General features: G+C 41.3%; 1 protein-coding gene across 1 annotated transcript; it reads left to right on the top strand.

The window, feature by feature from the left end:
• Nucleotides 1-2,805: 2,805 nt before the first annotated feature.
• On the top strand, nucleotides 2,806-17,104 carry LOC137028253 (SLAM family member 5-like). The gene is made up of 6 exons (XM_067397021.1): nucleotides 2,806-2,857; nucleotides 3,580-3,885; nucleotides 13,505-13,792; nucleotides 13,863-14,000; nucleotides 15,715-15,821; nucleotides 17,006-17,104. Exons 1-6 carry the CDS (start codon nucleotides 2,806-2,808, stop codon nucleotides 17,102-17,104), a joined length of 990 nt encoding a protein of 329 aa, XP_067253122.1.
• Nucleotides 17,105-23,113: the final 6,009 nt, after the last annotated feature.

The raw sequence follows: 23,113 nt of genomic DNA, 5'->3' as shown, positions 1-23,113 counted from the left end.
ACCTGAAGCAGTAAAACAGCCCCAGACCATCACACTACCGCCACCTTATTTTACTGTTGGTATGATGTTTTTTTTCTGAAATGCTGTGTTACTTTTACGCCAGACGTAATGGGACACACACCTTCCAAAAAGTTAAACTTTTGTCTCGTCAGTCCACAGAGTATTTTCGCCAAAGTCTTGGGGATCATCAAGATGTTTTCTGGCAAAACTGAGACGAGCCTTTTGCTCAGCAGCGGTTTTTGTCTTGGAACTCTCCCATGCAGGCCATTTTAGCCCAGTCTCTTTCTTATGGTGGAGTCATGAACACTGACCTTACCTGAGGCAAGTGAGGCCTGCAGTTCTTTGGATGTTGTTGTGGGGTCTTTTGTGACCTCTTGGATGAGTCGTCACTCCTGGGAAGGTTCACCACTGTTCCATGTTTTCTCCATATGTGGATAATGGCTCTCACTGTGGTTCGCTGGAGTCCCAAACCTTATCCAGACTGATAGATCTCAATTTCTTTCTTTTTTGTTCCTGAATTTCTTTTGATCTCAATACAATGTGTAGCTTTTGAGGATCTTTTGGTCTACTTCACTTTGTAAGGCAGGTCCTATTTAAGTGATTTCTTGATTGTGAACAGGTGTGAGAGTAATCAGGCCTGGGTGTGGCTAGAGAAACTGACCTCAGGTGTGATAAACCACAGTTATGTTTTAACAAGACTTTTTCACACAGGGGCATGTGGGTTTGGATTTTTTTCCCCCTTCATAATAAAAACCTTCATTTAAAAACTGCATGTTGTGTTTACTTGTGTTATCTTTGATTAATCTGAAATATTAACGGTGCCATAGAACGTGTTTTCAAAAGATGTAATATAAGTCTAAGATGTCCCCTGAATGTGTCTGAAGTTTCAGCTCAAAATACCCCATAGATGTTTTTTAATAAATTTTTTTAACTGCCTATTTTGTGGCATAATTAAATATGCGTCGATTCAGGCTGCGGCCCTTTTAATTGCTCACGCTTCCCGCCCCCCGGAGCTCGCGCTTGCATTAAACAGCATAAACAAAGTTGACACAGCTAATATAACCCTCAAAATGGATCTTTACAAAGTGTTCGTCATGCAACATGTCTAATCGCGTGTAAGTATGGTATTTATTTGGATATTTACATTTGATTCTGAATGAGTTTGATAGTGCTCCGTGGCTAAAGCTAACATTACACACTGCTGGAGAGATTTATAAAGAATGAAGTTGTGTTTATGAATTATACAGACTGCAAGTGTTTAAAAATGAAAATAGCGATGGCTCTTGTCTCTGTGAATACAGTAAGAAAAGATGGTAACTTTAACCACATTTAACAGTACATTAGCAACATGCTAACGAAACATTTAGAAAGACAATTCACAAATATCACTAAAAATATCATGATATCATGGATCATGTCAGTTATTATTGCTCCATCTGCCATTTTTCACTGTTGTTCTTGCTTGCTTACCTTGTCTGATGATTCAGCTGTGCACAGATCCAGACGTTAATACTGGCTGCCCTTGTGTAATGCCTTGAACATGGGCTGGCATATGCAAATATTGGGGGCGTACATATTAATGATCCCGACTGTTGCTTAACAGTCTGTGTTATGTTGAGATTCGCCTGTTCTTCTGAGGTCTTTTAAACAAATGAGATTTATATAAGAAGGAGGAAACAATGGAGTTTGAGACTCACTGTATGACTTTTCCATGTACTGAACTCTTGTTATTCAACTATGCCAAGATAAATTAAATTTTCAATTCTAGGGCACCTTTAAAGTGTGACAAACATGCAAAAAATAAAAAAATCAGACCACTGTATATATAATTCGAAATTGAGAAAAGTGTGTTTTATTGTTGCGCCATGAGTGTTGAATTTAGAGACATTTTTAAATGCAGTTTTCAAAAGAAAGATTGTCATCAAAGATCACTTCTTTAGTAGCAAATCTACACTTCTCAGTTTCTCCAGATGAAAAGATAAACTCACATGTGTTTCAATAAGAGTTTTAAAAGAGTTAATTTGGCGCAGATTCGCCAAAATACCAAGGTCTACAATCAAAAGCAAAACATCTGATTATGAACTAATTTCTCATCAAATTTCCCCAAGACCAAAACTTTCTGGTAACCAAATGATATTTCTCTAAATGAACGATTACATTTACAGGTTACTGTATGTTTGCATTAATGTTCACTCATGGATTTTGTTGTAACAACACAAACATTATACATTTGATTTACTGGCTTTTGAGTCGAATGAAGATGTTTTTCTCATTTATTTTATCTGCTCAAGCATCAGTGTGTCTGGTTTGATCTGTCGGTGGATAAACAGCTTCTGCTGGATGTTTGTCGTCTCTGTGTGTGTCAGCAGTTTGAGGCTGAAGTGTTTCTTCATTTTCTCTCCTGATAATAAGAAGATCACAATCTTCCACTCCACACTAAACATCTTTACACTGAAATAAAGTGAATCCATCAACAGTCAAATAAGAGTCACAGGTCAGAGGTCAAATATGATTGACAGCTCACAGCACTAAATAACACACCAGTAGATTCAGATATCTAGTCCAATATTTCACTCTTCTGCTGTTAGTTTTCATTCAGGCCCAGAATTCATTTGAAAATGTAAGATCAGCAAAAACTTGTTGATTTTCGTGACGGTAAAGGAGACGGATGTGTGAACGGAAACTAACTGAGGATGGGAGGATTCACACACAACCAGATAAATATCACAGTTCAGTGTGTTTCAGGTCAATCTGAGGGTTTTCAGACATTTTAAGAGTCACTATCGTGGGCTTTTCAGCGAAGCGATGAAGAAAATGTTCCTCAAGTTAGTTTTGCTCTGTTTGTGGCGTCTGGATGGTGAGTTTTAAATGTGTCTTTATGGCTTCAGTTGTGTCTGTTCTGGTACCATGTGATCAATTACTGGTTAAATTAGTTAGAGAAGATTAACATTCACTGTTAGTGTCAGCGACGGTGGCTGTAGTGAAGCGCACGACTCAGGGAATAACTTTAATCTAATAATCCTCACAATACACAGGAGAATCATGAGGAGAAACACAACCACGTAACGTAGACGATACCTGACGAAGAACTGAACACAACTCAGGCTTTAAATAACAGGGAGATCATTGGAAGAATAGAAACAGGTCTGGGATTAATGAACTAATGATAGAGAACACAGGCAAATGGAAACAGAGAGAAAACTAAACCTAAACAGAACAAACACGTTACAGTTCGTCTCATATAGAAATAACTGAACTGTGATTTTACTGTCAGATCAAGTCTGAATTCAGCTCTAAACTCAGTTATTATGGATTGATTCAATAAAATAATATAAATATGAAGCTCAGATACTCAACAGCATTAGTTTTAGTGTGACATTAAACATTAAAAGTGTCTTTTTTAGTTATTGATCCATAAATAAATCTATTTCTCTTTTCATTCATCATCTTTTGTCTTTGTGCTGCTACAGAATATTATTCACGTCACATTTAAATGATTCAAAGTATTTCAGTGAAGCTTCATCAAACCAACATCAAGTGATTTTAAAGCTTTAATCTGTGAAAAACTCTTTTCTTCAGGAGTGTTTGGTTATATGAAGATAGTGAATGAGGGAGATTCAGTCACTCTAAAGTCTCGTCTTACTGAAATAAAGGATGATTATGTGATTCAGTGGACGTTTGGAAAAACTTTAATAGCTGAAATCAATAAACTGAACAATAGATTCACTGTAAAAGATTATGTTCTTGATGGGATATTCAGAGACAGACTGAAGCTGAACAAACGAACTGGATCTCTGACCATCAGAAACACCACAACTAACCATGCTGGATATTATCAAGTAAAGATCAACCGTACGGTGCATTTTTTCGATCTCACTGTCATTGGTGAGTTAAAAAAAGTTTTATTTGTTTTTTAATGACAAAATTGAAATGAATTCATACACCCTTTTTAAATTTGATGATGTTGTTTATTACAAATTTAAATGTTAAACTATTTAACCCCTTAATTGTCACCGTCCCGCTGGTCGAACTCCCAGCCAGCACTGCTATGGTTTAGCCCAGATGAAATGAACACTGCTCAGTGTGCACACTACAGGCTGTTAAATGTAACACTGAATCAGTGCTGGAGTTAATGAGATAATTAGGTGATAACGAGCAGAAACACTGAAGGACAGAGGAACAACAAGATTCTCTGACTTTATTTCTGACATGCATCTACAAAAGTTGTTATTGAGAATTACCAGAGGTTTAGATGTTGATGATTTGTTGAAAATAATAGTTTGGCTTGTCACCATCATTGAGGTCGGTGTTTGCTTCAGTTAGGCAGTTTTACTCTTGACTTCTTTAGTGTTCATTTTTTGTTGGCTGTTGTTGCTGTTTGTTATGACAAGAAAAACAAGAGAAACATGATCAGCTACTGTCAGTCAGCAGAGTGGATTAATTCACTGATCTAATGACTGAGTTTTATTTGAGCAAAATGTTATTAAGTTTGTGTTGGATCTCTTCTAGAAATACAATGATAAATCGATTTTAATCAGAAAAGCTGAATGAGACCGTGAGAGAGAGATAGAAAGAGATGTTAATCCATTTATTACTTAAAGCTCATATTTTAATGTATTACAATCAGCATGTGTAGAGTTTTCAATTGACATTCTTAACTATTCCGAGGTTTGATATTTTCTGATAATGACTGTCAATAACAACGAAGCTGTACGACAAGCTGCTGTATAACAAACTGACTCACTGGCGCCATCTTGTGTCCACTTAGCGACTGTATTGAAAATGACTACTCGTGTTGCATTGCCTGAATTCGTCATCCTCATATTCTAGGCAGAATGTGAGTCTGATACTGCTCCATTGCACTTGAATTATGGGGTGTGTCTTAACCGAACCAGTTAAAAAAAACAACTCTGCACTCAATTGGATAGATCTACAACCAATCAGAGCAACGCAGCAAGTGACGTATGTTGAACTTGTACTTTAGTGATGGGATTTATGGCTCTTTGAGGGGATCCGGATCGTCTTTGGCTCTTTTTAAATATTTAGTCAGTTTTAAGAAGCCAGCTTGGGGGCATCTCAGTTTATCCTGAAAATAATCACTGGGAGGAATGATGAGGTGAGATTTGTAGTCAAATAATTAAAACTCGGATATCACACGCCAATATCTGAGTTTGAATTATTCTGAAATATTGATTATTACCTCATTTGTCATGTGTGGACTATATTCCATAGGGTTGCACAAATCCCTCTGCTTAGACAGTGACATCACTATTTTGGATTTACCTTTAGTACAAAGTGTGTGTGTGTGTGTGTGTGTGTGTGTGTGTGTGTGTGTGTGTGAAGCTACGTTGACTTATGTTATTCATACAATACCTACTCACAAATAAACATCAAAAACAAAGCCGGCTGCAATGAATTTCTGTGCAAAACAGCTTTTACTACAAACACTTCCACACAAGAACATTGTTATCACACAAGAACATTTTGATAGAAGACAAAAAATATTTAAAGTAGATAAAATTAGAATAAATAAAATGGAAATGTCTACATACTACATACTATTAACTACTGTTAACTTTGCAAATAGGACATCAGCCCCTTCAAGTCAATGACCAATAACAAAGTGGGCTGCAATGAATGTCTGTGCAAAACAGCTTTTAGTGAAAAATTTCAATACAAGAACAGTATCACAAAAGAACATTGTGGCAGGGAGGGTGTGGTTCAGTGAAGTCTGCAGCAGGAGAGAGAGTCGGGAGACGCTTGGTAAGTGAGTGGGTTAATTGTAAATCACGAACACCTGTTTCTAATTCCAGTAATTGGCACGGAGACAGGATAAAACACCAGGAGAAGCAGGAGTGTGTGAGAGAGAGAGGGACTGCTGACTGAGAAACACTGGGACTGAGCTGGAGAGCACTACTGGAGTGAAGCCCGTCTGTGGATGTGGATTGTTTATTGTGCGTTGCACAGACTTTTGTTTGGACACCTTGTTATTGAAATAAAACTCAGTCAGCAGTCAAAGTCGACCCTGTCCTCTTCCTTCCCTACGAACTTGAACTTGTTACACTGGTGCCGAAACCCGGGAAGGAAGAAGGGAGCCGCCGCCATGCACTCGACCTCTGCCCAGCCGTTTGCGGAGATCATCTCATCCCTCGCGGTCATGCAACAGGAACATCATCAAGCCCTGCTGGACCTGCGTACAGATCAGGAGCGCCGCTTTGAGGCCATCATACAGGTCCAGCAGGAAGACCGCGAGAGGTTCCGGAGCTGGATTGACCAGGAGGTTCGTGATAAGACCACCAGCACACTCGCTGCGCCCACCCACCTGCCGCTGAATAAAATGGGGCCACAGGATAACCCAGAGGCCTTCATGGACTTATTTGAAAGATCAGCTGAGGCTTCTGGGTGGCCCCGGGGGGAGTGGCCGGTGCGCCTGATCCCCCTGTTATCAGGAGAAGCGCAGGTGGCGGCGCAGCAGCTCCCTGTACAGAACCTCCTGGTCTTCGACGATCTCAAGCAGGCCATCCTACAGCGCGTCGGCCGGACCCCGGAACAACATCGCCAGTACTTCTGCTCATTGGGGCTGGGGGAGTCCGGCCGGCCATTCCTGATGGCCCAACAGCTCCGGGACTCCTGCCGCAAATGGCTGCTGGCCGACGGAAGCGACGTGGAGCAAGTCATCGATCGGGTGGTACTGGAACAGTTTACCACTCGGCTTCCGAAGAAAACGGCCGAGTGGGTCCAGCGCCACCGGCCCACGTCGCTGGATTCGGCCATCCATCTGGCAGAGGACCATATGGTGGCGTGCCCAGGGGTCGGCGAACTTTTACCATCAATCTCTCTCTCTCCTTCTGTTCCCCTCTCTCTCTAGACCTGTCTCTCTCCCCAGGTCTCGTCCGGGGGCGGGGCGGAACTGAACTTGGATCAGTTTCTGGACCTAGAGCCCTGCCCAGGGGGGCGGGACTGTCTGCTATCGGGCTGGACCCCACTCCTGTTTCTCCCCTCTCTCCGCGTCAACAATTTAACCCACTCTCTGCCACGAGAGCGGCGGGTAGGTCTGGGCCGGTCTGTTGGCGTTGCGGGGACCCGGAGCATTTTGTGGACAGGTCTCCTGTCATTGAAGTGGGGACAATGATCCGGGTCCCGGACGACCCGCAGACTGCCCCTGGTCAGGCTGGCCGGTACCAGATACCTGAGAGTATCAAGGGGGGTACCTATCAGGCTTTGGTGGACTCGGGTTGTAACCAAACCTCCATTCATCAAAGCCTGATTTCGTCCGGGGCATTGGATACAAGCCGCATTGGTTAGGGTGCGGTGTGTGCACGGGGGATGTGGTGGAATATCCTATGGTGCCAGTTATTATTCAATTCAGGGGTCAAAAGCATAGTGTTGAGGTGGCAGTTAACCCGCACCTCCGGCATCCGTTAATTTTGGGAACCAATTGGCCAGCGTTTACTGAATTATTGGGGGCTTTATGTACGGATGCCTCTTGGGGAAAAAATGCACTGGAGAGGAACGCGAGTGTGCAGGCGGGAGAGACTGAACGGGGACCACTGGGTACTGCCTCAGGGGAACAGAGCGAAATCGAGAGACTTATCCTCTCGGAGCGCGATGATTTTCCCTTGGAGCAGTCTCAGGATGAGACGCTGAAACGTGCGTTTGAACAGGTCACCACCATTGACGGTCAGCCTCTCCATCCTGGACAACCGCTTACTTATCCATATTTTGCAATTATAAAAAATAGGTTGTATCGAGTGACCCAAGACGCTCAGACAAAAGAAGATACAACCCAGTTGTTAGTTCCTAGGAGCCGCAGGGAAATGCTTTTTCAAGCGGCTCATTCTAATCCAATGGCTGGTCATTTAGGACAGGTGACGACACTAAATCGCCTCATGACCCGATTTTTTTGGCCGGGCATTCACGAGAATGTGCGCAGGTGGTGCGCGGCTTGTCGTGAATGTCAGTTGGTAAACCCACCGGCCACCCCAAAAGCGCCTTTGCGCCCTCTCCCATTAGTGCAGGTCCCCTTCGAGAGAATTGGCATGGACCTTATCGGGCCATTAGAGCGATCAGCACGAGGACATCATTTTGCATTAGTCATTGTGGATTATGCAACACGATATCCAGAAGCAGTGGCTCTCCGCAACATTTCCGCTAAGAGTGTTGCTGACGCACTGTTTTCTTTAATCTCCCGAGTGGGGATTCCCAAGGAAATCCTCACTGATCAGGGCACGGCGTTTATGTCACGGACGTTACGTGAACTTTATGAATTATTGGGCATTAAATCGATTCGTACCAGCGTCTTTCACCCACAAACGGACGGGCTGGTCGAACGTTTTAATCGCACGCTTAAAACAATGATTCGTAAATTCGTACAGGAAGATGCCAAAAATTGGGACAAGTGGTTGGAACCCCTGTTGTTTGCTGTGCGAGAGGTCCCGCAAGCCTCCACGGGGTTTTCCCCCTACGAGCTTCTCTATGGTCGTCAGCCTAGAGGGGTGTTAGACGTCATAAGAGAAGCTTGGGAGGACGGACCGTCTCAATCAAAAAACGAAATTCAGTATGTGCTGGACCTGAGAACAAAACTCCACACGGCGGCTCTCTATGGAGAATTTGTTACAGGCCCAGGACAAACAGAGCCGGTTGTATAACAGAGGGACCAATTTGCGTAAATTTGCACCGGGAGATAAAGTGCTTGTATTGCTCCCAACATCAAGTTCAAAATTACTTGCAAAGTGGCAAGGACCATTTGAGGTCACACAGCAAGTTGGAGAGCTCGATTATGAGGTAATACGCTCAGATAGGAGGGGAGCACGTCAAATTTACCACCTCAATCTCCTTAAAAAATGGAATGAGGGAGAATCAGTGATGCTGGCGACGGTGATTAGCGGAGAGGATGATCTTGGGCCAGAGGCGAATATAAAAAAAGAATCTCTCGCACTGGCCCCAGGGGGAGATCATCTCTCGCCCTCCCAGCTCATTGATTTAACCAAATTACAGGCAGAGTTTGCTGATGTGTTTTCTCCCCTACCTGGTCGTACAAATCTCATTCAGCACCATATCGAGACAGAGCCGGGCGTGGTGGTTCGCAGCCGGCCGTATCGCTTACCTGAACACATGAAAAAAGTAGTTCAGGAAGAATTAGGAGCGGGGTAATAGAAGAATCCAGCAGTAACTGGGCGAGCCCGATAGTTTTGGTTCCCAAAACGGACGGCTCAGTTCGGTTCTGTGTGGATTACCGCAAGGTGAACGCTGTGTCGAAATTCGGCGCGTATCCAATGCCACGGGTGGACGAATTGCTTGACCGGCTCGGTACGGCTCGCTTTTATTCGACATTGGACTTAACAAAGAGATATTGGCAGATCCCCTTGTCGCCATTATCCAAAGAAAAGACAGCTTTCACAACGCCGTTTGGATTACACCAATTTGTTACTCTTCCGTTCGGGCTGTTCGTGGCACCGGCCACCTTTCAGTGTCTCAGGGATAAAATTTTGCGGCCCCATGGTGCATATGCTGCTGCTTATCTGGATGATATTATTATCTTCAGTAATGACTGGCAGCGGCATATGCAGCATTTGAGGGCCGTCCTGAGATCGCTGAGGGGGGCCGGGCTCACGGCCAACCCGAAGAAGTGTGCGATTGGGCGTGTGGAAGTAAGGTATCTGGGCTTCCACTTGGGACATGGACAGGTGCGTCCCCAAATTGATAAGACAGCAGCGATTGCGACCTGTCCGCGCCCTAAGACCAAAAAGGAGGTTAGACAGTTCCTCGGGCTGGCGGGATATTATAGAAGGTTCCCCAGCCTGAGTCGGGCGGTGGGGGTATGTGGCAGGGAGGGCGTGGTTCAGTGAAGTCTGCAGCAGGAGAGAGAGTCGGGAGACGCTTGGTAAGTGAGTGGGTTAATTGTAAATCACGAACACCTGTTTCTAATTCCAGTAATTGGCACGGAGACAGGATAAAACACCAGGAGAAGCAGGAGTGTGTGAGAGAGAGAGGGACTGCTGACTGAGAAACACTGGGACTGAGCTGGAGAGCACTACTGGAGTGAAGCCCATCTGTGGATGTGGATTGTTTATTGTGCGTTGCACAGACTTTTGTTTGGACATCTTATTGAAATGAAAACTCAGTCAGCAGTCAAAGTCGACCCTGTCCTCTTCCTTCCCTACGAACTTGAATTTGTTACAAACATTTTTAATGTCTTTAAAAGTTTTAAATGAACACAAAATGCAATGCAATGCAACGAACGACCCGCTATTACTGACGTTGGCACTGAGACAGAGAGGCAATCGCACGTGGTTTTTTTATTTATTATTATTATTATTATTTTTTTTAACTGGAGTAAGCATGTGACAGCAGCGTGCACACGTCATGGCTCCGCTCCTACCCAATGACAGAGGAACGCAGGGTTTTTTTCCACTGGAGTACTCACGTGAAGGATGCGTGCACAACTAATAACCAAGCGGCAACCTCCCCCTTTCTCTCGTGAAGCCAATACGGAAGTAACTTAAACTGTGATTCATCGACTGGCCGCTAGGGACAGGCTCCAAAAGAGAGCAGAATCTCATTGACCATCATGTTAAATTGGCCAAGTTTACAGCAGAAAAAAACATGTTTACAAGTTGGTTCAAATTGTGGTTTTGGTCTATACTGCTAATTTTGCCCTTCATGACAACTCTGAGGGGGGTGAATTTTTTTATAACTTATCCGTTTAAATTTTATTAAGCCTTAAAGTTCTGCATAATTAAGGGCGTGGCCACTTGAGTGACAGGTAGATTGCCGCTGCTGTCTGTGAGCCGTCATGTTACCTCAGCTGTCGCTGAATTTGGCATCTCAGCCGTTTTTGTGCTTTTTTTCTCGATTATTTTATACAATTATAAAATATGGCTTGATGCATAATATTCGAGACTGATGTGTGTCTGTGTGCATGCATGGGGAAGAGACACAGAACACACGTTGTTGGATCGTGGCATTGGCTGAAAGTTTTGATTGCGAGATTTACTACAATGACAATACCAGGAGGATATACAACTCTGACAGCACTGCTTGGATATTATAACTAAAACTGCTGCACTATTTTGAAAAAAATATACTTTGGACACAGGCTCATTTGTTTGTTAGATACGATCGCTACTCAGATTGCATCCTTTCTTGAAGAACGATGACAGAGAGCAGATCATTCAGAAGAAATGTGAAATGTTTTTTTTTGCTTTGCAATGGACATTTATATTTTACCCAAGTGTCACAGATTGGATTCATCTTGCGATCTCTATTATAAAGGTATGAAGTCCCATTTTAATTTTCTATGTTGTTATTTGCACACCCAACACAAATTACTGGTGTTGGAGCATCTATATCTTAAAAAAACACCGTAAATTGACAGTAAACCTTTAGAACTTTCTGATGATAAACTTATCTTTATTAATAATTTAGATAGTATCTAGATAGATAGCTCCTTTGCTTGCTAACGTGGTCACGGCGAGCTAGGCAGGCGTGGTTTCAGCAACCAATCACATCAGCTCAAACCACCTCCCCGCCTCTTTGCCCATTTTCAGTTATCCGGGAGTGACGTGCGGTGACGCTCAGCTAAGATGGCCGCGGCCTCATTTTCGCTTCAAAACTGCTGTTCAGAACTCTATGGGTGACGTCACGGACGCTACGTCCATATTTTTTTACAGTCTATGATAATAACTAATATCATCACGCTATAAAGGGTTGGCCTGCGCTGGGTGCGCATAGGAAAAAAGAACGACAGAAAGAACGGCTCCCCTCCAGCCGCGACTCGGCTCCCATCGTTCAAGTTTATGAGCCGTTTAAATCGGTTCGTTCGCGAACGTCACAACTCTATTGTACTTAAACGTTTGCCGAATCCCATTGGAAGGACAGCAAACACATCTTTCCCATCGACAAATGCCTTGATTGCGGTTCTTTGTTCGTCTTTTAAAATGAATGCGCTGTCGATTTCTTTTATTACAGACGTGATAACTGTTACGGGTGGCTGGTAGAGAGATGAGGCAGATACGGATTTCCACAATGATAGACACTTTACTTCAAACAATGGCAAGAAACACAGACAGACACCTTAACAAAACAGAGAACCGACAAGGAGTGAAAGGAGTGAGTGCAATATATGGGGAGTGCTGACAATAGAGTCCAGCTGCAGGTGATGAGTGATGATGAGGAGCTGACGAGGGAAGTGAGTGCAGGTGTGGAGAACAGGAGGATCATGGGATATGGAGTCCAGGGAAACAAGGGATCTGTAACAATAGCGGAATCTAAACATATTATTTCTCCAGCTGCAGTCATCGTTGGTGAAAACCAATTTAACCCAAGCGCTCTTTGATGACGTGGTGGTTATGTAACCGCAGATAGCCTGTCCATCATCGATTAAAGCCCGCCCTGGCAATTTGATTGGCTCGGCCTTCTGGGAGCCGAGCATAATTACTCCACAATGGATCAAGTCCAGACCGAACTTCCCGTCCAAAAAATTTTGTGGGCGGGGTTCGGGCTGGCACCCAGGCTACATGTTGCCAGGATGACTGTTTTGTACATTGTAATGGATTATAAAGTAACAAGCTGGATGTACATTATCCCTTTCTTCATAGGACCTTAATTTCAAATACAACAGATGATATTATTTTAATATCAAAATATTAAAATAAATATTGATATAATTTTGATATTAAAAGATCATATTATTTTGTCTATATAATACAACTAGGATAAAAAATAGGATTTGATTATGAGAATTGTTTTTTTGTTTTTTTTTATGACTCAAGACAAGACTCATGAACATCTCTGACTCCAGCACTGATTCAGTGTTACATTTAACGGTCTGAAGTGTTCATTTCATCTGGGCTAAACCATGTGGAGCTACATGTGTGCTGGCTGGGAGGAGTCCCGTCAGCGGGATTGTGACACTTAAGGGGTTAATTTAATAAACCATTATAATCTATTTATCTTTGACAAACCCTTTTTCAGTGTCAGTGACGGAGGGAGATTCATTCACTCTAAAGTCTTGTCTTACTGAAATGAAAGATGATCGGTTTTTCTGGAGGTTTGAAAGCACTGTAATAGCTGTAATCATTAAACGGGACAACAGATTCACTGTACGTGATGATGTTCTTGATGGGAGATTCAGAGACAGACCGAAGCTGGACAATCAAACTGGATCTCTGACCATCACAAACATCACAATGAAAAATGCTGGATATTATGAACTATGGACCGACACTCCCAGCAATCCTTCTTATATTCGTCTCATTGTCTACGGTGAGTTAAATATCAGTTTCACATGTTTTATTTATTACAGCTAGATCTAAAGAAGTATCTTATCATGACTAATGAGTTCAAATGACTAATTCTCTCACTTTCACATGAACAGCAGGTTTATATTTAACTTTCTATTCAATAGTTTTAAATGCTCTACTTTTGATCATCTTGGTTCCTCTGGATGTTTCTTGAATCTCTTCATTCATCCTCATTTCTCTTTATTCTCTCATGTTTTCAGCTCGTCTGCCTGTTCCTGTCATCAGCAGTAACTCTTCTCAATGTTCTTCATCATCATCATCATGTTCATTGGTGTGTTCAGTGGTGAATGTGGGTCATGTGACTCTCTCCTGGTACAAAGGAAGCAGTTCATTGTCCAGCATCAGTGCGTCTGATCTCAGCATCAGTCTCTCTCTACCTCTGGAGGTGGAATATCAGGATAAAAACACCTACAGCTGTGTGCTGAACAATCCCATCAGCCACCAGACTCAACATCTGAACATCACTCAACTCTGTCACACATGTTCAGGTACGGCAGCGTTGATGATATTAGCGTTTATTGACTGAGCTGATCTCACTTTGATGTTTTTATTCCTCAGTCCACTGTTGTGGTCCTACTGAAGCTGTGATCCGATTGGTCCTCTCTGCTCTGGTGGGCGTGGCTACTGTCATTCTTGTGGTTTATCACATCAGATCCAGAAGAGCTGAAGGAGATCAAGCACATATTCACACATCAGGTACATGATTGATGATGACTGATTCAGCATATATTAATATTGGTGAGATTGATTCATTTATGGCTTTACATGTTCATCTTTTTCAGGAAGTGCTTAAATCTGAAGCAGAACGCTGAACTTTAAAGATTCTTCAAGTGTGTTTTTGTCATAATAAATACTGATGATTATTTGAGCTTCTCTTTCAGTGTCAGATTTGTAAAACTCTTATTTGTAAGGCTTTATTGTTCATATTTCTCTCAGAGACACACAGATCTCACTTTACTACTACTGCTGTATATTTGTCATGTGTATTTACACTGTTGTTGAGGATCAAATTAAAATAGCATCTTTTTAATGTGTCTGACGGAGTTGACACAAATTCAGTTCTGAAGTGAATAAATGTACATTTTTAGAAGAAAACATTTGCAGAAAAACCTGTTCCCTTACATGTTCATTAGCTGAGACCTTTGTCTACAAATATATCAGTTTATAATAATGTGTTATTCAATAATAAAAACTAACATCTCAAACATGTTTTGTCTCTTATCTCAAGAATCAGTGAGATTAAGTTCAGACTTCTATTCTTGTCATAACTCTGATATCATTTCATGATCACTACATTCACGTGCGTCTTGTGTTTTGGGTTCACTAACATCCTCCTGTCAGAGTCTCTGTAACAATTGTAGTCACACATTTATTTCAATAATAATTCCAGATTCTGTAGAGATGCTCTCTGTTGCAGTCACAGCTGTGTGTATTTGTGTAAAACATTCTTTATGAACTCCTACACTATTTTTAATACTTTAATACTATTTGTGCAGTTTAATATTGGGAATATAAATGCTTTCTGCACCCAAGATGTAGTCTCATGCTCTTTTATTAGTAATTTTTCTTTTCTTTCTTTATCCATTCATCAGTCCTTACTATGTCTCCATTACATCTGCTGAACTTTAACTAGATATCTCTCTTTTCTTTAGACTATCTTCACATGGCCTTGATGTCTCTATTCTTGACTCCCTCTTTTGGCTTGATGCCTCCATTTCCCTTTCTTCCTGGCATCTGCTACCTTCCTCAGCTGGTCATTTTGTATTTAAGGTTTTTGTCCTTTTTCCCCATTTTTGGAGGCTGTCCTATAGTATCTCTGCATCATTGATGTCTTGACCTTGGCATCTCTACAGGTGTTGATGTTATTATAATCTAAATTACTATCACTATATTTTCCACACCTTTTTAGTAAGCTATACCTTTCGAATCTGCATATTCTTATCTAGTTATCACCAGGATAATCAGACAATAAAGATATATTTGATTAGTCTTTCTCAGGTATTTTAAACTGGCAGTTCCTGTATTCAGGTCCACTGGTGGGAAAATGTTGTTCAAAGTATATGTCTGAATCTGTTCCCCTACTTTCTGTTTGTAAAATAGTCAGAACTAGAAAAGGGTGAACTCTCTCTCTCTCTCTCTCTCAGATTCAGATTGGTTGAGATAGTGATCACAGTACAGCAGGAAGTGTGTCTGAGAGCTCAGTCAACACAGTCTCTGCTCTCGCGGCTGCCATCTGTCTGTGCCGTCCTCTCTCTACAGCTAGGCTATAATCGTATATGTTCTTTCACACAGCTCAGATATTCTGCTGGTTTGTAGTCTCTTTTTAGTTGTACATTGAGCTCCATCTTCTTTTGTAATTTAGTGGCCTCTTTCCAATAGTTGATGTAATTTTGTATTTGTAATTGAACAGTTTGGTTGTGCCAGATTGTGGTGTGTAGGTTTGGCTGTAGTTTCAGCACCAGCTGTGAGAGGGCGCTCTTGAGCAGGTTCTGCTCCTGTCCTCAGATCTTCAGCCTGGTATGAGCTCGGATCACTGCATTTCAGGTGCTGGTAGAATTTCAGAGCTCTTTTTTGGATGGTTATCAATAAAGGGTACTGTCCTCATTCAGCTCTGCATGAGTTATTTGGTGTCACTCTGTTTACTTTTAAGATGCTTTTACAAATTTGAGTATGCAGAGTTTCAATTTACTCTTTTTCCCATTTTGAAAAATCTTGGGTTTTTAGGGGTCCCCATACCTCACTGCCATACAGAGCAATTGATTCAATTATTGATTTTAGGTGAGATATCTATATCTATATCTATATCTATATCTATATCTATCATAAGCCCTCTGTTGTGATTCGGTTGAACAAAATATCAGTCCGTTGAAGAAGCAAGAGAGACGGAGGAGCATTATGAGCTTTTAAGATCCGGGAGAAGTCAAACCCTTGAGGGTTGACCTAACCAATGAGATGGGTAGGATTTCCGAGCGGCAAAATTCCTCTGTGGGCTTTTACGAGATCTTTGCTTTCTAGTAGGGCAACTGCATATGAGTTGTTTTTGAAGAAACTTTTAAAGATTCTTGTAATACTAATATGTTCCACAGGTATCAATATATCATATGCAAAATCATTTAAATCTTCAGAATACAACTTCGTAAACACCAAACTTGGTATAGGTGAGTTTACATTAACCATTGGTTCTTATAAAATATGCATAACAATACTGAATACAATACAATACACAAACAGTAATAATGGATGCCATGTCCTATGGATATGCATGTTCATTTATGGAACAGCCTGTCTATAAATTAATACAGGAAAGTCTGTTTTGAGGGTTTCTATTGGTCTCTTTGTCTCTGCTTTTCCACATGGCCACATAGTTTTGGGCAATAAAAACACAGTTCCAGTGTCTTCTCTGGGGATGAGGAATGGGGACAGACCCCAGAGTGAGTTTTATACATTATTTGTTGAATATAACAAATAACTGTGTCTGATTTGTCTCAGTCGTTACATTCACTTGTTGCACAGTCCAGTTGCTTTCGTTTATAGCGAGGCAGCCGTCTCAGAAGCCATCTGGAAATTAAGCACTGATCCGTGTTCATCAATTCTTCATAAATTCTGAAACCATCTCTTTCAATTGTCCGTTAATTTCAGAATCTCATCTGGTAGCAGCATTTTCTCTAAGCTATTTTAATAAAGAAAGTTCTTCTTTGCAGAAAAGAGCAAGAGCAAGAGATGGCCTGCAGCCACTCTGCCCCGTGTATGAAGAGTTGGGTGTTATGGAGCGTGCATCACGTAGCCGTCAGCTGTCATGAGAGCACCTTAGTGTAGAGACCACTTGTGTAAGAATGGAAACACCAACGGTTTCTTTCCGGCCATTGTTTTAGGTTGTATTATTTTGTAGACAGACCCGAACACAGTCATTCTCTAGCCATGTAACCATCAACTTTTGATTGTTCTGCCCTCGTTCCTGGCCATGCCCCTTAAAGTGCCATGCATAACAACACAGCCATAACCCCTCAGCTTCTGTGAGCTCTCCATTACTTCCTGATCTCCACACTGAGATCAAGAGATCATGGAAGAATCTGTAATTAACCTGCATCCACCAACATCAGCATGCAAGACAAGGCAATTTTATTTGAATAGCACATTTCATACACAATGGTAATTCAAAGTGCTTTACATAAAGAGGAATTTTGAGAATTTTGCAATCTGGATGGATGAGCTAGGAAGTCTTAGGGAGTTTTTGTTGTTCTTGTTGTTCTTGTTGTTGTCCGTCAGAGTGGATCTAAACAGATCTATCCATGAGAGCAGATCTAAATGGATCTTCCTCACACGACAGGACTGCTACCTGTTAAGGCACTTCAAACTGATAATCCCCATGGTTTGTCCCCTTATCCAAATTTACCAAATTTTCACAAATGCTTTCTTCCTAATTCTCCCAGCTCTTTCAACCAGACAGCAATATTTAAAATGCATTAAAAGTCAGAGATAACAAGATGATACATAAAAGATATAAAATACATTAAAAATGAAATAAAAACAGGACAAGGAATTAAAAGAATAAAAAGATAATATGTACGAGCTGCAGCTGTCTTATGGTCTTTTTGGGAGGGCCAGTGAGGAGCCCATAACAATAATCCACCCTGCTGGGGATGAAAGCATGAACAAGTTTCTCTAAGTCTTGACTGGAGACAAAGCATCTAATTCTTGCAATATTTTTGAGATGATAATATGCTGATTTAGTTACTGTCTTTACATGGCTACTGAAACTGACCCCAAAATCACACCAAGATTCCTGACTTGACTTTTAGTTGTTTGACCCCTAGAGTGAAGGTACATGTTCACTTTGAGAACTTCATCTTTGTTTCCAAACGCAATGACTTCAGTTTTGTCTTTGTTTAACTGAAGGAAGTTTAGGCACATCCAATTTTTAATTTCATCAATGCATTGGCACAGGGAGTCAATGGGGCTGTAGTCGTTAGGTGATAGGGCTAGGTAAATCTGGGTGTCATCTGCATAGCTCTGATATGCAATTTGGTTCTTTATCATTATTTGGCTCAGTGGCAGCATATATAGGTTGAACAGGTGGGGTGCAAGTATTGAACTTTGAGGGACTCCGCATATCATGGATGTCCACTCAGACTTATGGTCACCGATACTCACATAATAACCTCTCCCTTCTAAGTATGACCTGAACCTACATCATGCAAATGATGTAGATGCCGAGGGGGTTGCGTGAGCATAGATACGTGTCAATGCCCCTATAGACATGATGTTTGCGGACTATCTTGCGGCTGGAGAGGCATCGACTTTGAAAGCTCCAGCGCTGTCCTCATAAGGCAGGACATATGTGGCAGCAGGTCATTCTGCACTACACACTATGAGAGTGCTTTAAGCATACCAATCGACCTCCAGGTGCTCATAATATCAGGCCTGAGACTGGGCTGATGACGAGTTTGTTCCATTATTGAAAACTTTCTGTGGGTCTGGCGGTAGGCTTCCACTATCTGAAGTCACAGGTTGAGCTTTGTAGGTCACCTCACCATTGGTTAGAACCATTAAGGAGATGAGGTCACTGAATTGATATAGAAAGGAATTAAGATTTATAGATTATATTTTACATTATTACATTGGGGCAATTTAACTGGGGCCCTGGAGCTCCAATTATTATGGAAGGTTGTCATGACACCCTTACCATGTGCCTCCTCTCATCTGAGAGTTGTTTTCTTAATATAGTGGGTAGCATTAGAACAAATATCACCTGTTGTGATGTGGCTTGGCCTCCTCTGAATTGGAGAGTCATCTTGAAACCAAGGCCACTGCTCATCTGAGCTCCAGGTATTTGATATTTCAAGTGTTCAGCCCTCTGGGGGCCACCTAGATAACCATTCTGTTCTAAGTGAGTCAGCTTAGAGGGTCTTTCTAAAAAGTTGAAGCCACCGCTCTACTGAGCTCCAGGCGAGATCACGATTTCAAGTGTATAGCCCTCTTTAGGCCTCCTTGATCAAGCACCCTAGGCTGAGTGGAGTGGTTTCCTCTCTCTGAGAGAGTATGAAGCACTATGCTGAAGCCTCGGCTCCCCTAAACTCCAGCTAGATCATGACTTCAAGCATTCTGCCCTCTGTGGGCCCTCTTGACAATCACCCTGTGGTGAGTGAGCTGGCTTTCTCTCATCTGAGAGCCACTACGTCAAAGCTGCTGCTACATTTTGAAATTTGTTTTGAATATGCATTGCAGTACTGTATGAGTAGAATATATTGTATTTTAGAGGTTAAATACATGTTCAAATAAAAAGTTTAGAAGTCAAAGTCTCTCTCTCTCTCTCTCTTCGGAGTGCATGCTGGGAGTGAGTGCGGTGTGAGTGTGAGCGTGAGTGGTGACTCGTGCTTGAGTTGTTTTTTCTCTTACTTTTCTATCTTTTTTGTTGTTGTTGTTTTTGGTGTTTTAGGCACGTTTTTTGAGTTTTTTTTGTTTTGTTTTTGGAGGGGGGTGAGTGTTTTTTGGGGGTGGGGGGAACATGGCGGTTCCAGGTGCTCATGGTTTGGGTTCACTCAAGCGTCGTCACGGTGTAAAAGTGGCAGCGACAGCGAGTGTGGAGAGTTGCTATTTAGCTGTAGGGGAAATTGTGGGACATGAGAATGTTTTGTCTGCCTCAAAGATGAATAGCGCTATTGTAATTTTTTTGAGTACACTAGAAAAAGCAAACGAAGTAGTTCAGAGGGGAATTATTTTAGAAGGTGTTCTTATCCCCGTTCTTCCACTTTCATTACCGTCTAAAAGAGTTACTCTCTCGAACGTCCCGCCATTTATTAGCGATGTTGTTTTAACGCAAGCCTTGTCTCGTTACGGAAAACTAGTCTCCTCGATTAAAAAAATTCCAATTGGCCGTGTTTCTCCCCTACTGAAACATGTTGTATCTTTCAGACGATCCGTTTATATGATTATACACAATGACGCTGATTTAGATCTCTCCCTGACTTTCCGTGTGGATGATTTTGATTATGTGGTTTTCATTACCACTGACAAAATCAAATGCTTTGGCTGTGGTAAAGTCGGCCATTTGGTCCGAACTTGTCCCAGCAAACAAGAAGAAGACAATCGCTTGGATGACGCGGAAGGCGCAGATAACGTCATTGTGCATCCGGCCGGTGAGGCCGAGGAGTCCGGTGAGACCGGTGAAGACTGGGACGGAGAAGGATGCTTTGGTTTCAGTGGGGGAAAACATCGAAAGTGTTAATGATGTTGAGAACGAGGGAGACAAAGGTGAGTCAAGCGGTAAAAGAGATTCAGAAATGGTTATGGGGGATGTTCGGGAAGTTGACGGTAGGCCTAATGAAATTGATTCAGAACAAGCATTGTTTAAAGTGCCTTTAAAGAGGAAGAAGTCAGATAAAGGTAATGATTTTAGACAATTAAAGAAATTAGATCTGGAGGACGTTGTTGATCCGATTGATTCAGAGAGTGACAGTGAGTTATCTGACTCAAGTGTTACATTGTCACAAAGTGAGTGTTCCAGCCGTAATTATGATGTAGATGACATTAAACTGTTCCTCAAATCAACGAAGAACAAGAGAGGGGTGTTGGTCAATGAGTACTTCCCAGATGTTGGACAGTTTGTGGAAAAAACAAGGAATTTCATGGCTGAAGGCTGTTTTTCAAACAAAGAGGTGTACAGGTTAAAGAAAATAGTGCGAAAAGTCCATTTGGAGTTAAATGATGGCAGTGAAAAAGCTTAAATCAATGAATATGAATCATAGTCTGATTTTATTTTTATTTTTGAGTATGGCTGAAGTGTGTATTGCATCATTAAATGTGAATGGTGCAAGAAATGGTAAAAAAAGAGCTGAATTGTTTGAAGTTATTAAACAGAAAAAAATAGACATTATTTTTATCCAAGAAACACACAGTGATGTTAAAAATACTGCTGATTGGATGCAGGAGTGGGATGGCATTTCTGTCCTCAGTCACAACACCACACTTAGTGGGGGTGTGGGTATTTTATTTACTAAGAGTTTTTGTCCAGTCTCTTATCAAGTTGATGAAGTTATAAAAGGAAGAATTTTAAAAATAAGAGCTATTTTTGAAAAATATGTTTTTGTTTTTGTTTGTGTCTATGCTCCAACAGCAGCAGCGGAAAGATTGGGTTTTTTAGATGCCCTTAGCACCATGTTACAAAAATGTAGTTCTGAAGAATATTTATTTTTAGGAGGAGATTTTAATTGTACAGAAAATATTATTGACAGAAATCACATTGAGCCCCATATGGCATCACGTGACCATCTCATTAAGATGATAAATGTGAATGATTTATGTGATGTTTGGAGGCATTTTCATGACAGACAGAGACAGTATACATGGGCTCACGTTCGTGACAATGTTCTATCTCTTGCTAGATTAGATCGTTTTTATGGTTTTAAACATCAGATGGGTATTTTTAAAAGTTGTGTCATTTCACCGGTCAGTTTTTCTGATCATCATATGGTATTGGGTTTTTTCTTTTTAAATCAAATTAAACCACATAGTGCATACTGGCATTTCAATACTAACTTATTGTGTAGTAATGATTTTAAGGATGTATTTAAAGTATTTTGGGAAGAGTTTAAAAAAATGAAAGGTTCTTTTCAAGATTTACAGCAATGGTGGGATTTTGGAAAGTCAAGTCAAGTCAAGTCAAATTTATTTATATAGCGCTTTTACAATTGGTAATTGTTTCAAAGCAGCTTTACATATTAGAAGCACAGAAAAAAAAGGGAAGTGGTTAAAACTGTACAAACAAGCGTGGTAATATGTAACATATACAAGATGGTGCTACATTAAGCCAATGTCGGCTGACTTCCAGGGGTGGAAAAAACCCCCTAGGAGAAAAACCCAGCGTGCTAGCACTGGGAAAAAAGTCCTAGGAGGGAAAAAACCCCTTGGAAGATATATATATGTAAATGTATATGGAGATCAAAATCTGAATTGTACATTTTTATTATAGAGATTAAAAATCGATTATATATAAATATATGTAAGCTGAAAGGTCCAAATAAAACAATTATGTCAACAGTACACCCTCAATGTCACCAAAGATTTAAATAGTTCTATGAAGGCCTTGGAGGCAGAAATAATTCAATTACAGGGTTTAACTGATTTAACAAGTAATCAAAATTACACAGAGATGATCTCGTACAAGAAAACCCAGTTAGCAGATCTACTCGGGTTAAAAACACAAGGAGCTTTGGTTCGCTCTCGTTTTTTAAGTATTGAACAGATGGATGCACCATCAAAATATTTTTTTAGCCTTGAAAAGAAGAATGGCCAAAAACGTTTTTTGCACGCTTTGCGCTCTGAGGCAGGAGTGATTTTATCTAGTCATGCGAAAATAAGAAAAAGAGCTTGTGTTTTTTATGAAAACTTATACAAGAATGAGTTGGGGTTAGGATGGGATGCTGAGAGTGTTTTTTTTGAAAGTTTGACTCAAGTGTCGGAGGGGGCCAATGCAGAGCTCTCGGGTGCTTTAAGCATAGGGGAGTTGCACAAGGCCCTTCAAGGCATGGATTCTGGGAAAGTGCCAGGAATTGATGGCCTTCCAGTTGAATTTTACAAATTTTTTTGGAAAGAGGTTGGGGAGGACCTTTTGCAGGTGCTTAATGACAGTTTGAGCTCAGGCTGGTTGCCTTTGAGTAGGCGTAGAGCAGTTATCACTCTTCTCCCCAAAAAAGGAGATCTTTTAGAAATTAAAAATTGGCGTCCCGTTTCGCTCCTTTGCTCTGATTATAAATTGCTCTCAAAAGTTTTAGCTAATAGGTTAGCTAGCGTAATAGATCAAGTGGTGCATC

The sequence above is a fragment of the Chanodichthys erythropterus genome, chromosome 10 (genome assembly GCF_024489055.1).
Source record: "Chanodichthys erythropterus isolate Z2021 chromosome 10, ASM2448905v1, whole genome shotgun sequence".
NCBI classification, from domain to species: domain Eukaryota; kingdom Metazoa; phylum Chordata; class Actinopteri; order Cypriniformes; family Xenocyprididae; genus Chanodichthys; species Chanodichthys erythropterus.
The sequence above is the reverse complement of the archived record's forward strand: the minus strand, read 5'-3'. Positions and strand labels throughout refer to the sequence as shown.

Coding starts and splice junctions, on each gene's coding strand:
- LOC137028253 (XM_067397021.1), top strand. CDS start 2,806: ATGAAGAAAATGTTCCTCAAGTTAGTTTTGCTCTGTTTGTGGCGTCTG. Junction 13,793..13,862: donor ACTCTGTCACACATGTTCAG/GTACGGCAGCGT, acceptor TTTATTCCTCAG/TCCACTGTTGTGGTCCTACT. Junction 14,001..15,714: donor AGCACATATTCACACATCAG/GTACATGATTGA, acceptor GTAATTGAACAG/TTTGGTTGTGCCAGATTGTG.